This window comes from Cannabis sativa, chromosome 4 (genome assembly GCF_029168945.1).
Source record: "Cannabis sativa cultivar Pink pepper isolate KNU-18-1 chromosome 4, ASM2916894v1, whole genome shotgun sequence".
Lineage (NCBI taxonomy): Eukaryota > Viridiplantae > Streptophyta > Magnoliopsida > Rosales > Cannabaceae > Cannabis > Cannabis sativa.
The window spans coordinates 72,370,696-72,385,244 of NC_083604.1; the positions used below are offsets into that span (position 1 = coordinate 72,370,696).

At 32.4% G+C, this 14,549-nt stretch overlaps 3 protein-coding genes across 3 annotated transcripts; 1 reads left to right on the forward strand and 2 right to left on the reverse strand.

The window, feature by feature from the left end:
* The first annotated feature begins 409 nt into the window (after nt 1-409).
* On the forward strand, nt 410-2,863 carry LOC115715065 (uncharacterized). The gene is made up of 5 exons (XM_030643858.2): nt 410-707; nt 808-929; nt 1,641-1,698; nt 1,836-1,913; nt 2,441-2,863. Exons 1-5 carry the CDS (start codon nt 524-526, stop codon nt 2,632-2,634), a joined length of 636 nt encoding a protein of 211 aa, XP_030499718.2. The 5' UTR covers nt 410-523; the 3' UTR covers nt 2,635-2,863.
* Nucleotides 2,864-8,792: 5,929 nt separating this feature from the next.
* On the reverse strand, nt 8,793-10,725 carry LOC133037133 (uncharacterized). Its single transcript, XM_061113966.1, has 6 exons — nt 10,422-10,725; nt 9,492-10,082; nt 9,321-9,413; nt 9,127-9,237; nt 8,905-9,036; nt 8,793-8,846 (listed from the first exon to the last, which is right to left on the reverse strand). The coding sequence occupies exons 2-6, from the start codon at nt 9,648-9,650 to the stop codon at nt 8,793-8,795; spliced, it is 549 nt and encodes a 182-aa protein (XP_060969949.1). The 5' UTR covers nt 9,651-10,082; nt 10,422-10,725.
* A 2,185-nt stretch (nt 10,726-12,910) lies between these two features.
* LOC115714533 (aquaporin PIP2-7-like) lies at nt 12,911-14,260 on the reverse strand. Its single transcript, XM_030643265.2, has 4 exons — nt 13,897-14,260; nt 13,521-13,816; nt 13,302-13,442; nt 12,911-13,221 (listed from the first exon to the last, which is right to left on the reverse strand). The coding sequence occupies exons 1-4, from the start codon at nt 14,177-14,179 to the stop codon at nt 13,102-13,104; spliced, it is 840 nt and encodes a 279-aa protein (XP_030499125.2). The 5' UTR covers nt 14,180-14,260; the 3' UTR covers nt 12,911-13,101.
* Between the last annotated feature and the right edge of the window lie 289 nt (nt 14,261-14,549).

Below are 14,549 nucleotides of genomic sequence, written 5' to 3' on the forward strand. Positions count from 1 at the left end.
TCTAAAATAGTAAAAATAGGACCCTGAGCTTAATTTTTGACAATTTTTTTTTTAATACAACCAACTTGAAAGACAATGCTTAATACGAACAGATACAAAAAATGTAAACAGTTTTGTCATAGCACTTTTAGATCGGATTATAATTAAACTTTATTTTGACAATAAATCAATTCAGGGTCCTATTTGTACTATTTTAGAAAATACAGGGTCCATTTTGTCATTTAACAAAACACAAGATCCAATTAGTAATTTTTGCAAAACAGAGGGTCCAAAATGGTGTTTACCCTAATAATTATTATATTAAATTATATAAAACTATAAAATGTAAGAATAGTGATTTAAATTGGTAACAAAAAGAGTAAACATTATCAAGGGCCAATACTAGTACACAGTATATACTATATCCTATGCACATGGGCTCCACAGAGCTTTATGCAGTACTTTCTCGATTGACCCAAAATCCCCATTTCCATTCTTCCTCTTCCTCTCAACTCAAACTATTCTCACCTCACTCCCACCTCCCATGGCGTTCGCTCACTTCCTTCCTCCCATTCCCCTCGAAACCTCAACCCACCCAAAAACTTCGATTCCCGCATTGTCTTCTTCCGATCGTCTCTTTTCTCCACCTTTCTCCTCTCCTTTTCTCAGGTCTAGAGCTTCTCCTCAAGTCTCTATCTTTAACGGCCTCCGTCGGATGGGTCTTATGGGTAATTTTCTGTAAAACTATCATCTTTTTTTATTATTTCTACTTCCCTTCCTACTTACTTATTACTGTATTGTATTGTGTGTCAATTGATTTTGTATCAGCAAAAGCTCAGTCTCAAGAAGCTGATGTGAGCTCAGCTTCTGCTGATGCCTTTACTGGGTTCAAGCATTTACTCCTGCCAATTACAGACCGAAAACCGTTTCTTTCCGAGGGAACAAGACAGGTGACCTAAAACTTTCTTAAGGGCTTACTTGTTTTGTTCTTTCTGAAATTTCCCTTAATTTTCATTATTTTAATTTGTTTCAAGTTTATGTATATTTGGGTGGCTGTTGGTTTTTTTTAGTGTTAGCTGTGGACCATTTTTTTTTTTTGGATATTTCAACATGATATACAAATAGGAATTGTTATTAGAAAAAATTGTTTAATTGGAAAATTGAAGAGAACAAGTGTTGGATGTTTCATAAAAATGGTTCCAAACTTATGGTTCGATCTATATTTATTGGCTTAGGAATTTGTAAGATCAACTGTGGTTGCAAGGCACTGTTGCTCAAGTTTGTTGAATCAATGAACCTTGCAGATATTAAAAGTATTTTAAATATGAACAGGTCTGAGTGTACTGTGTAGTGAGGTGAACATTTACGGATTTATCTAAGAAATCTATTGCTTTGCACTGTGCATAGACCAGCCTTAATTAGATTGTATGATCCTTGTTGAAAATTTTAGAGAATAAAGTTTGGGGAAAGGTTTATGAGAATGGTGAGCACTATTCTTGAACATACAGCTTAGTGGCTAGATCAAGTGGTTGGGTATGTTGTGTGGGATGGGAAGAGTTTCAGATTCTCATTGTGTGTATATAAGAAAAAAAAACTATTCTTTAACAAACCGTTGTTTCTTTATTTGTGTGCTTGCTCACCCTTATTTGTAAATTTTACAGGCTATAGGAACCACTGCTTCTTTGGCGAAGAAGTATGGGGCTGACATCACTGTTGTGGGTATGTGTGCTGACCTTTGTTCATAATATTCTCTATTTGGTAATAATGGAAACTGAGTTGTTGAGGCATCACCCCCACCCTTTCATGAAGCTTTTTAAGAAGATTTCAAGGAACATAGAAGTTAATGTTCTTTGCAGTTATTGATGAGAGGCCGAAAGACTCATTGCCAGAGCACGAGAACCAGCTCTCTAGCATCCGATGGCATCTTTCTGAAGGTTAGTGCATTCTCTTGTGACTACAAATGCTCATTTAAGGTCTGTCATAAATTTAAAATTAAAGAAAATAAAGCATACCAAAGTCTTCTCCTTAGCTTCATCATACCTTTATTATATGCCTAGAAAACATAATGAAGTCCTTCATGAACAAATTGAACCAAAAAGTTAGGTTGCAAATTGGGCACCTGAGACAGTGGTGAACGAACCTTTTGCCCTGGTGATGTTATCTCCAATTTTCCTTTTCCTTCTTTCTTTTCTGACTTAATTTAAACCAGACCTTTTCAAATAAGAGCTACCCTCCTTTCTAGTTGGTAAGTAGTTTTTTTTTTCAAGGAAGTTGGTGAGTAGTTTTGCTTTACTACTACAGATTTCATTTTGCTTTTATTGGATAAACTATGTTGTTATATATGTAATTGTTGCATATATTTGCACAAACCTGTGTTGAAATATCATTAATCCAACCCCTTGAAAGTTTATTTATTCTTATGCCCGTGCACATGTGTGTGGCGTGTGTATATATATGATAGGTGGATTCCAGGAATTCAAATTGCTAGAGAAACTAGGAGACGGGACAAAGCCAACAGCCATCATTGGTGAGGTTGCTGATGACCTTAATCTGGATTTAGTGGTTATAAGCATGGAAGCCATTCATTCCAAACATGTGGATGCAAACCTACTGGCTGAGTTCATTCCTTGCCCTGTCATTCTTTTACCATTATAAACTGTTGTAACATTTCAGATCTAAGGGATTTAACTTTGATAGCATCTTTGATCTCCATTTCTTTGCTCAGACTAACAAAGAGAGAGAGAGAGACCTTTTGCTATCTGTGTCATGTGTCATGCTTGCTTGGTTTGATTGGAAATGGTTTGTGTTTTGTTTGTAGTAGCTGTGTTTGGACTTTGTGGAGAGTTAAAAACTTAAATAAAACATGGCAGTGGCTCCAAGATAAGCTTGTTGTTTCTCTTATAGATTGTAAATTTGTTGGAAATGTGTGTACTAATGATAACACCCAATCGATCACGAAGTGACAAGTCGTTTTACATCTTGTTTCCTACTTCCTAGTATCAACTGGACAAGAGTTCTACTTATTCGACAGAACCAAAACGTAAGTTTAATTTGTTATTATGCCTCCCGTTATAAATTGTTTGTTAAAACTTAAAAGATAGGGTGGTCATAAAATACTCAATCCAACCTATATGATACAATCTAAGATATTTACAGTTGCGCAGATTGGAAAATTTGATTAACATAGTAACTAATTGAGTCCACACACATTTATATATATTTAATATTTTAATATATATGAATATCATACAATAAATATATAAAAAATTATATATGTATAATTAATATTTTATTATAAAAAAAATAATAATAAATGTACTACATATATAATGATATAAATATATTTTAAAATTTAATAGATCAATGTATATTTTATTCTTATTTATATAGAAAATATAATCTAAAACAAAGCTAAACATTTCTTTATACATATAATTTTTTTCTCATCTTCCTTTAAATTTGTTATTTTTTTTTTGCTTTGTTTTGTTTTAATTTGTTCTTGAAGACATGAAACAATTATAATTTATTTTAATTTGTTGTTAGTTATGTGAAAAAAAATTAATAAATATTAAATAATTTAATATTAAAAAGTAACCAATCCAATCTGCACTTTTATTATGCGGATTGAATTGGATCTAAAGTATGAAATTCGTACTCAGTGCGGATTAGATGTACTATGAGCAAACTAGTGCGAATTGAATTAGATTATGAAATTCGTACTTAGTGCGGATCAAATGCACTATAAACAAAATATATTAATAATATTTTAAAGTAATTAAATAAAACTAATTCATGGTACATTTATTTTTCAAAACTTAACATATCAAATGTATATGTATATATACAAAAACATAATCTAAAACTACAACCTATCTTTCTTTTCTACATACAATTTTTTTTCTCTTCCTTTATTATTAGGAAATGTACACCCTATACTATACTTTCTCCATTTATTTCAATTATACTGTGATACGGCAATAATTTCTTTTTTACTGTACATTTTTATACTGTCTTCCTATTTTGTGTATTCTAATACTATTTGATAAAAAAAAATTATTCTTTGTGTCAGCCTAGAGTTTTGATGTGTTTACTTATTTTTATTTATTTATTTTTTTTGTATTTTAAGTGATAAAAAGTTGATGTAACGGGGTATTGTCACATTTGTGGCAGCTTTTTTTTTTTTTCTTTTCTTTTAATTCAATTTAATCATCATTTCAATACAATTACTCTCTCTTTCACACCACGTTTTGGTGGTTTATAGTTATACCTACTATCCCATTTAATTATTCATCTTCTTCTTCTTATGTTCTTCTTTTTTTAAAAAAAAAAAAAAAAAAAAAACACATCCAGTTATTGTCTTAGGGTCAAATTTTTGGTGGTTACTTTATACAATTTTTTTTTTGTTGTTGTTGTTTTCAAATTATAATTTTCTCTCTATATTTTTCCCTATTTATTTGTTGGTTTTTTATATAAATATTTTGCTTGTTCATTATCTATGGCTATTACTCTATCAAAGTCTTCTTCTCCAGTTGTAAAAAAACCCCCAAAAATGCCTCAGAAAAACTTGTGTCGATCCTTAATGGGTAAGAGGAATTTTAAGGAACACCCCCAAGCCTTACCTCACCAGTTCCAAGCAAACGTAAATTTCTTGGTGAAACTTCGAAGAGGAGGATGTCCAAACATCCTTGTCCTGTGATTGAAATTCAGACTCAGATTTTGAGTTGGACAATGAATTTTTACATGTGTCCAAGCTTGATAAGGTATTTTTTTAGTTGTTTTTGTGTTGTTTTAGGGGTTTTCTTGTAATTTATCTTACTTACTCCTATATTTCTATGGGATGTATTACTTTCATATGTAATATGTCTTTTTTCTTCTTTTTATCTTGTCTTTGTGTGTTTGTTTTGTTTGAATGTAGTATTTTGTTGTTTAACAGTTGTTTTTGTGTTGTTTATTATTGTTTTGTTTATATGTAGAGGAAGGGTAAATCCCAGTTAAAAATGTTGAATCAAGTGATATTTTTGACAATGTCACTGTAAAAAAGGTTGTAGAGGTGTGTTGTTTTTTAATTTTTGTGTTACTGGTTATTTATGCTTCATTTGTTTTGGGGTTGTTTTGGGGTTGTTTTAGTGTTGTTTTTAGTAGTTTTGATGTTCCTTCTATAGGATTGGACTCCCAAGTACAGTTGTTTGAAATATTTTTACAGAATATCAGTAATTAAACATTTTAATTGACATACAACAACATCAAAAAAATAGTAGAAAACAACTCGTCGTTTCTTCTTTTGTTTTTTGTGGTCCTGTTATGATTTGGTTGCCTACTTATTATTCATATCCCCAATTTACATTAAAATGTAGGTTATTAAGCAAGAACGACTCTAGAACAACGTTGAATACTTCAACGTGAATTAATAATCGATTGTTTGTTTCAATACTTGTGCAATATTAATTTGTATTTTTCTCAATATAGGATGTATTCTAATACAATTCAGATGCTAATGATTGTTTTTTATTTATGAATTTCAGATATAAGTTTGTTATTTATTTTTTATTTTCGTTTTTAAAATAATCTGGTGGGTTTATAGTGTCTAAATTTTTTGTTTCATTTATTCTTTCACCAGAATTAATTGGTATTTTCCGGGTGTTTTAGTGTTGTCGGGCAAGTTCTATGTGTGAGGGACGAAGATGAAGTCATTGGTGTGTCCACAGTATAAAAGAAAAAAAAAAGCCCAATCCAGTATAAAAGTAATATCTGCCGTATAGCAGTATTTTTGTAAAGATTAAGCTAAAAATCAGTATTTTTGTAAGTTTCCCTTATTATTTTTTGTTTATTTATTTATTCACAATTAAAGCATCTGATAAATATCTTTTTGAGTTGCACAAGCTCAGATTTGATCTTAGGATCCTCCTCTCCCACACGCACCTTATTTTAATTTGTTGTTACAGACATAGAGCAACAACTTATTTTATCTTGTTGTTTGATAATTTTTTTTTAAATATATTTTATGTTTTATATTTAAGTGATTTTGGTAATGTAAAAAATATATATTTTAATATTAAATAATTTCATATTAAAAAGTAATTAATCTAAAATAACTGATCTAATCTGCACTGTTACGGATCGGATTTGAATTATTATGCGAATTGAATTTAAAATATGAAATCTACACTTAATGTAAATTAGATGCACTATAAGTAAAATAGTATGGATTAAATTAAATGAACGCTCCTAAATACGACATATTTTTTTGTATATTAAACAGAAAAATTATTAAAATTTTGTGAACTAATTTAACAAAGTAAAAAAAAATCATTAAAGATAATAAATGTAAGTAAGTTTTACTAGATTCACTACTACAAAAACCCCCTTTAGAGGCGGTTTTAAAGCCCTTTCAGCGTCGGTTTTCGCGAAATTCGCTACCGACGCTGATCAGGGCGACGCTAAAGGGTTTATATGAACCGACGCCATAGGTACCCCTATGGCGTCGGTTATTAGCTCATAACCGACGCCATAGGGGAATTACCAACCGACGCCAAAAGCAAGCGATTTTCAGTTTTTTCAAATTTTTTTTTATTTAATTATATAATTTTAATTTCATTTTAATTATATATTTAATAATTTTATATATTATTTTATTTAATATAAATTACATATTTATTTTTTAAAATGTGAATCAAATATTATTTAAATTTGGGTAAAATACATAATTTAATTTCATAAAAGTAATTAAATATTACACAAACACTAATGTAAAATTAGTTAAAAATATTAAAGTTAATAAATCTAACTACAAGTTAATCTATAAAAATTACATAATGAAGAAAAATTCTTCGACCTTTCAACCTCAATCGTCACCGTGAATCACCGCCATCAATTGTTCGATCCACTTTCGCTGTAGTGGTAACAATTCTGTTTTTGGCGTATTGCTTCTTACCCCCAAACTGTTAAAAAAATTAAAAATTTATATTAGTTTATGTATATGTATATTATATATTTATTATTATAGAATTTATATACTATAATCAATAATTAAAACTTACAGCTTTTTGATCTTGTATGTAACGGCTGGGGTTGGCACGTGCGACGATGTCAGTGATATATTTCAAAACATAAAATCCGCATTCTTGGCTTTTAGGTTGTCTTGGACAGTTTGCTTGGTTAATTCCTTGCCACTGGCCAAGATACTCATGTGCGTTCCCTATATACATGAATGCCCTGTTTGGGAAAATTATATTAGCATTTCAATTCGTTAGTTAATTTAAAGTCGTTACATAAGAAGTCATTAAATTATTACCTTAGATCATTTGTTCTATTACTTCGGGAATTGGGCAGCCTTTTACAGGGTTTAAATGGATAATTTTCCTTGGCGCAACCACCACTAGCGTCCAATGCATCCTAGAAAATTATATTGGAATATAAGTAAGATAGTATAAAAATAATTTGAAGACATAATATAGAAATGAACAATTAGCACTAAAGAATTTAATAAAGTTTCCCGATATTCCAAGGAATAAAGAACATTTGGTGGTTGTTGTTCATTAATGATAACCAATTAGCCAATCGTCTTGCCGCATCGTCAAAAGGCCGACTACTGTTCTTCATCGTTGATCCCATTACCTTTGTGAGAAGCTCTGGGTCGTAAAACTTGAAAATTTTTCTCAGACCGTTGATGCTCTCCCATATGTGCCTGCCAAAAAAAGTGTTAGTGCCTTATAATAATTTAACTATAATTTGATATAAGGTTAATTAGATTAAAGAAGAGTATACATCATTCCAAACAGCATTCCACAGTTGCCGATGTAGTCACACGTAGCAACTGCGCAAATCCTCTCCAGAGATAACGTGATGCGGGTACGCGGTGCAATGAATCCTCGGGGGACGGGGAATTGTGATTATATCACGTTTATCTTTGAGCCTTAGGAATTCATGAATCATCCATTTTAGCGAATTAGGGATCAACGCCATCTTCTCTTCCGTGAACAAGTCATCTTCCCGTGCACCACGGCCTTGTGGAGAAAGCATCGGAGCTTTCCCCTTTGACGCATCACGTCTTGAGGGCGGTTGAGCGAGTGGACCCTAAACAAAACAGAACATAATATATATATATCAAATTAAATCCAAATTCTACCGAAATTTCGGCAGCATAACGGTTGTAATTGAATGACCCCAAAAATTTTGAACATAGCTGTATAATGACAAATAACACATATATAACAGTATTTTTTTCATCCATCCCACCGCAGCACATATATTCGCAGAACCTACTTCACTACGGATGAATATTTAAGATATTCAAACTCCACTAATCATTAATAATTAATTTGAGTTGAGAAGTTACCTCGGTTGTTAAAATTAAGTGTTTAGGCCAAGGAAGGAACATCTGGTATACGTCCCTAACATATCTGCACTCTTCAATTGGGACTGGGATTTCAGCGTCCTCTTGCAGGATTTCCGAAACCATGATCCGGGCATGTGAATCATCGTAATCCTGGCAGTGAACTTTGATCGTACCCACATGCTCGTACAAATACCCTCGGGCCACAATATTGTCGATGTTGTCAGAGCAGAGATGTACTTGCTGATTAAGGGCCGCATGGTCATCAAAATTGTATAGGATACCTTGGTCGTTGAGGGAAATAAACTCCTCAGCATAAATTTGTGGTTGTACCTCATCCTGAGGAGCGTATGGTTGTGGAACATACGCCTCACCAGCCACCTCTCCTTCTTCCTCTTGTTCGGCAGCGTTCCTCTGCTGCTTAAGGGATTGGACTTCGGCTTTTAATTTTTCAATCTCCTTCGCTTGCCGAGCCACAACATCAGACACTTCCCTTTTCTTCTGTAGAACGAGTTGAGATGCCACAGTCGGGAACCTACAAATCATAAAAAGCAAATTAGCAACGATTTTATTTGTGTAACTAAATAAATAACATTTGAAGTAATAGCATACCCGGCGGCCACGACACGTCCGGGATGCTGCGGTGTCCGAGCGCACTGCGTCGGGATATCGTTTTGGCCCTGGACCTGAATTTGTCCCTGACTAAGCTTCTCTTCTAATTGAGCCTAATGCACGCATATATTCAAGCAATTAGTATATGAATTATATACACTAACTCATGAGTAGAACTCAATTAAGGATTAATATATACTTACTATCTTCTCTGCAATTTCCTTGTCGTAATCAGTGACAAGTTTTCTACTCTTGGTGCGAGATTTAATCCAAACACGGTGGCGGGGGGGATCTGCAACTTCGAGGTCCTTTTTCTACATAACGTTATAACAATGAAATGAGTACCAATTAAATTGTATAGCACATTATAGCACATTAAATTTTAAGTATTACTTACCACAACTTCCCGTACGTTCACCATTCCACTCCGACCACTTCGATGTCTGGATTGAATTTTTGAGGAACGTTCACGTTGCACCTTACTCAATTCCTACAATGCCAAAAAAATACATTAGATACATGTACTTGTATTTAAGAGTTTATCTTAGTGTTAATATAATTAGCGTACCAGAAATTCAGGAGTTAGTCGACTTTCAACAAATTTGCACCAATCAGCAGCGTCGATCTCGGGGTGCTTTTCAGGGACTTGTGCCAGTCGTCCCAGATCATTCTCTTTCAACGCGGGCATTATGATGTCTTTTGTCATCCTATTCTTGAAGTCTTTCATTAACTTCCCAGCTAGGATGAGACAATCATGTTTGAAGGTGTCTGGCACAATGAACCCCGTCTATTTTGAAGGAAAACAAACACGGTTAGAGTCAACATTTGGAGTAATAGAAAAACAAATCAAAATTCTAACAAATAATAGCTTACCTGAATGTCTTTCCAAACTTTATTTTTCAGAGTCGGGTTGACTTCTTTCCAGTTTTTATAAGCCAACCCTATTGTCTGCCGACATCTGACTCCTAGAGTGGATACGAGCTTCGCATAGCTTTTTCCACAGTATTGACCTTTATCATTAACTTCGAGGGCCACTCTTTTGCCCTGATCCATTAGTTTGGATATATTTCATTCATTTGCGTCGGCCCTCGTGTAGGTATTGTGGTTGGACACTCTGCCTCTGGGTCTGAATCAGATCCCGAACTCGAGTTGGCCATATCTACACCATTAACAAACAAAATTGAATATCATGCTACTAATAACACTAAATTCTACCGAAATTTGATCCAAATTCTACCGAAATTTTGGCGGCATAACGAGTTTGTAATTGGACGTTCCCAAAATTTTTAAAAGTGCCTAAAGTAACAAACAGAACAAATATAACAATACAGAACAAAGAAACTAACATAAACAATACAAAATTTATCCACCAATCCGACCGCAGTACATGTATTCGCAGAACCTACTTCACTACGGATGAATATTTAAGATATTCAAACTCAACTAAGCATACATTGATAATTAATTATACTAACAAAAGGTTAGCGGATGGATATACCTATTGCAAATCCGATCAACACCGAAATATGTCGATCGACTCTCAAATATTAGCACACAACCTATAACATAATGCAATATACAACCAAATTAAAATTTTAATTATTAAATTACTTACTAGTTATTAAACAAAGTAGCAAGTTACTAGTTACTAATTTCCATAATTTTTTTTAAAAATAACATATACATACATATATACATATATAATCAACTAAATATCACACTACCATTATTTTAAAAACTTTAACTCTAAACTAATTAAATTCCTACTACCTCTCATTCTCATTCACAACAAATATATATACAATACAAATACACAAAATGCACAAATAGTATATACACAATATATATACACACAACATATATATAAACACATATTCAATAATAAAATACAAAATATACACATATATATTATATATCAAGTAAATAAATATTTACCTTATAAACGCAATCCGGCGACAAATTGCGACCAAAAATCCGGCCACCTATAGCACACACAATATAATATTAATAAAATAAAAAAATCCTAAAAAAAATTTACAAAAACGAAATAATACCAATGTACATTAATAAAATGAACAGAATTCATATTTATACCTTAATGAACGTTGAGATTGAACGATTTCTCCGCTAAAAGCGGTGGTCGGAGTTAAACCACCACCTTTTTTTAAAATAGGTTCGGGTACAGTGTAAATGGGTGAAAAAACAAAACTTTTTTAGTGTATGGGATTAGATATTGAAAATAGAAACTTTTAAGACAAAAATGAGGTGAAATGGTGAAGAAATGAGAGAGATATGTGGGTTTTTAGAGGTGGTTGGCGAGGGTTTTCGTGGGTTTTTCGTGGGTTTCTCTCTGCTGTAAGTGGCTGGGTAGGCTGGAGAAGAAGAAGTGAGGAAGAAGAAGACGATGCAGAGGGTTATTGAGGGGAGACCCTATGCCGTCGGTTCACAGCAGGCAGAACCGACGGCATAGGTGCACACGTGTCAATAAAGTGTGCACCTATGCCGTCGGTTCTTTGCTAGGAACCGACGGCATAGGGTCTCCCAAAAACCCTTAAAAAATCCCAATTTTCAACCGACGGGATAGGGTTTAGTAATATATATACCTACGGTTTTTACCGAAAAACCGCCTCTAAATGTCAATTTCGAATCTGGTGGGTGTTCTCACACCCTTTAGCTTCCCTTTCTATAAAATGAGTTAAAAAAAGGGAAGCTAAAGACTCATATTGTAGTAGTGATTAAATATAATTTATATAAATAACGGATTAAAAATGTCTCGATTTCGAAAGGGTTGACCTAATTTGTATTTTGGAAAACATTCAAAAAATATGAGTTATGTTGTACCAATTTATAAAAAAGAAATGTAAAAATAGTGTCGTTTCGTACCAATATTAGTCTAGTATTTTCATGTTGTATTATAATTCTAGTATTTTCATGTTGTATTATAATTCGTGTCATATATGTCTACTTATATTTTTTTAAATAATTCGATTCATTTTTTTTATAAGAGAACTCAAATCTGTGTTTGATTTTTTTTCTTACAATTAATACGCTCACCACTATTAGATATGTTTTCAATTATTTTTACATAATTTTTCTATAATATTTTATACATAATCATATAAAAAGTAGTTATAATTATTAAAATTTAAATATTTTCAATAAATATTCAAAAATTTAATTGATGACTTAAAATAAATATATAGTTTTTTTATATAGAAATAGTTTTTATGTTTTCTAACACTTTATATAATATTTAGTATTATATTTAAATTTTATTGTTGTTTAATATATGTATAAGTAATAAATAAAAATTTATTATTATAAAATTATTGGACTCTTTTTGTAAAAAAAAAGTTAAAAATTATTGCACTTTTTAATGCATATACGTGTGGTGTTGTGGCTCTTATTAAGACTCATGTTTTTTTTAGCAATTGTTATTCGATACCAGTGCAACCAATATTTTTTTTATAAGTGATGCTCTAATTAGCCTGTAAAAATTTAATTATATATTAATATTATTATAATACACCCAATAACACATTTTAATTTTTCAGACCGTGCTCTTGCCAATCAAGTTTGGGCCCTGTCAAAAGTGGGACTCATATTTATAATCTCCATATATAATGTAGAGTATTTATATTTATTAAAACATATTAGGTTGTGTTTCGGTTTGGCAAATGACAATATTTATTATATACATATTTAGACACGATATAATTATATAAGCACGATACAATATTATTATTATATGAGATGGTTCTTTGACTTGTCACGTTCGTGAATCCTGTTGGTGTTGTATCATTATATGTCCTTCAACTATTATCGTTTTAACAATATACTATGTCGTTTCTTATAAAATGCATTTGTGCATGCATGTTTCCGTTTTTTCTTTTTTTTTTTAAAAAAAAAAAAAAGTAGATATATCATCGATATGAACCTGCACAGTATATAATAATATATATACAGCAGGTAACTCACGACTAATTATGAATGAAGATGATAGATATATTAATATATTAATTCATAATGATAGATAATACGATCGTTGATAAAGTACATAGTTAATAAGTAAATAAAAATATGCAGATACAATTAATTTACCATAGACTAAACACATATATATGGCCATTAATTAAAACAATAATAATATGATGATGATAGAATAATTATAAGACATGTCAGTTGCTGGGTTTACTGCGAAACGATCCCAATGCTTTAATGGTTGATGCTCTCAACACATATTGGTGATATAATGCTGCAGCCAATGCTCCAATGAATGGTCCAACCCAGAAAATCCACTACTCACCACAAAAACAAATTAAACTCAATATATCATACAAAAATTATACATATAGAGTAAAAATATATATATAATTACCTGATCATTCCAAGCTTTTTCATTGTTGAAAATCACTGCAGCGCCAAAGCTCCTAGCAGGGTTGATGCCAGTACCAGTAATAGGGATGGTGGCCAAGTGAACCATAAACACAGCAAACCCAATTGGTAAGGGAGCCAAAACCTGTGGTCATGAACCCATAATGCAATGTGAACATTTGTCCAAAATTGAGATTAATTTGAATTTGGAGAGAGTACTTACAGGGACGTGGGAGTCACGTGCGCTTCTCTTTGGGTCGGTGGCTGAGAAAACGGTGTAAACAAGCACAAAAGTACCAAGTATTTCAGCGCCCAAAGCAGTCCCATTAGAGTAGCCACTGGCAACGGTATTGGCCCCACCTCCGAAGGTGTTGTACTCGTGCTTCATGAACCCTTTCACTAATCCCACGCCGCATATGGCTCCCAAGGACTGCGCAACCATGTACGCCACAGCTCTCGCAAGCGACACCTTTCTCGCCACGAACAGCCCCAGTGTTACGGCTGGGTTGATATGACCACCTATTCATTACACAAAAAAAAAAATGTTATATAGGTCTGCTTAGTCGACTGTTTTATCGATATAATGCTATATATGTTACCAGAAATTCCAGCAGTGCAGTAAACAAGAACAAAGATCATGCCCCCAAAGGCCCAAGCAATGCCAAGAAGGCCAACACCATCACATTCGTTGGAACTGGATTGTTTCTTGTGGCCAATGACTGTGGCTACTGAGACATAAAGGAAAAGAAGTGTAGCTATGAACTCAGCTATAAGAGCTCTGTAAAACGACCACCGTTTTAGCTCATCCACGTCTATTAGAGCAACTGGGGCTGGTTCTACGTAGTCTCTCCTCTCCTCTATCACTTCTTCTGCCTTTGACATTTTTTTCCAAATATATTTTGTACTGTGCCTTTTTCTTTTTTATGTCTCTCTACTTAATTAGGAAATGAGGGTTTATATAGAAGACTAAATAATTAAGAAACAGAGGTATGTAATGGATTATTATTATTGTTAATTACTAAATAAAAGGGGCATGTAATGTATATATACAGCAAGACCATGTGATATCTATGTTGTCATTGGTTGTGAGCTTGCTGTCCAATCAAACATTAACATAGCATTATAAACGTATCTCTAATAAGAACTAATTTTATTTTATTTTGTTTATTCTTCATTATTCCAAATTCATGGAATTCATATATGGTCATTTCAATATTATTAAAATAATAATAATAATAATAATAATAATAAT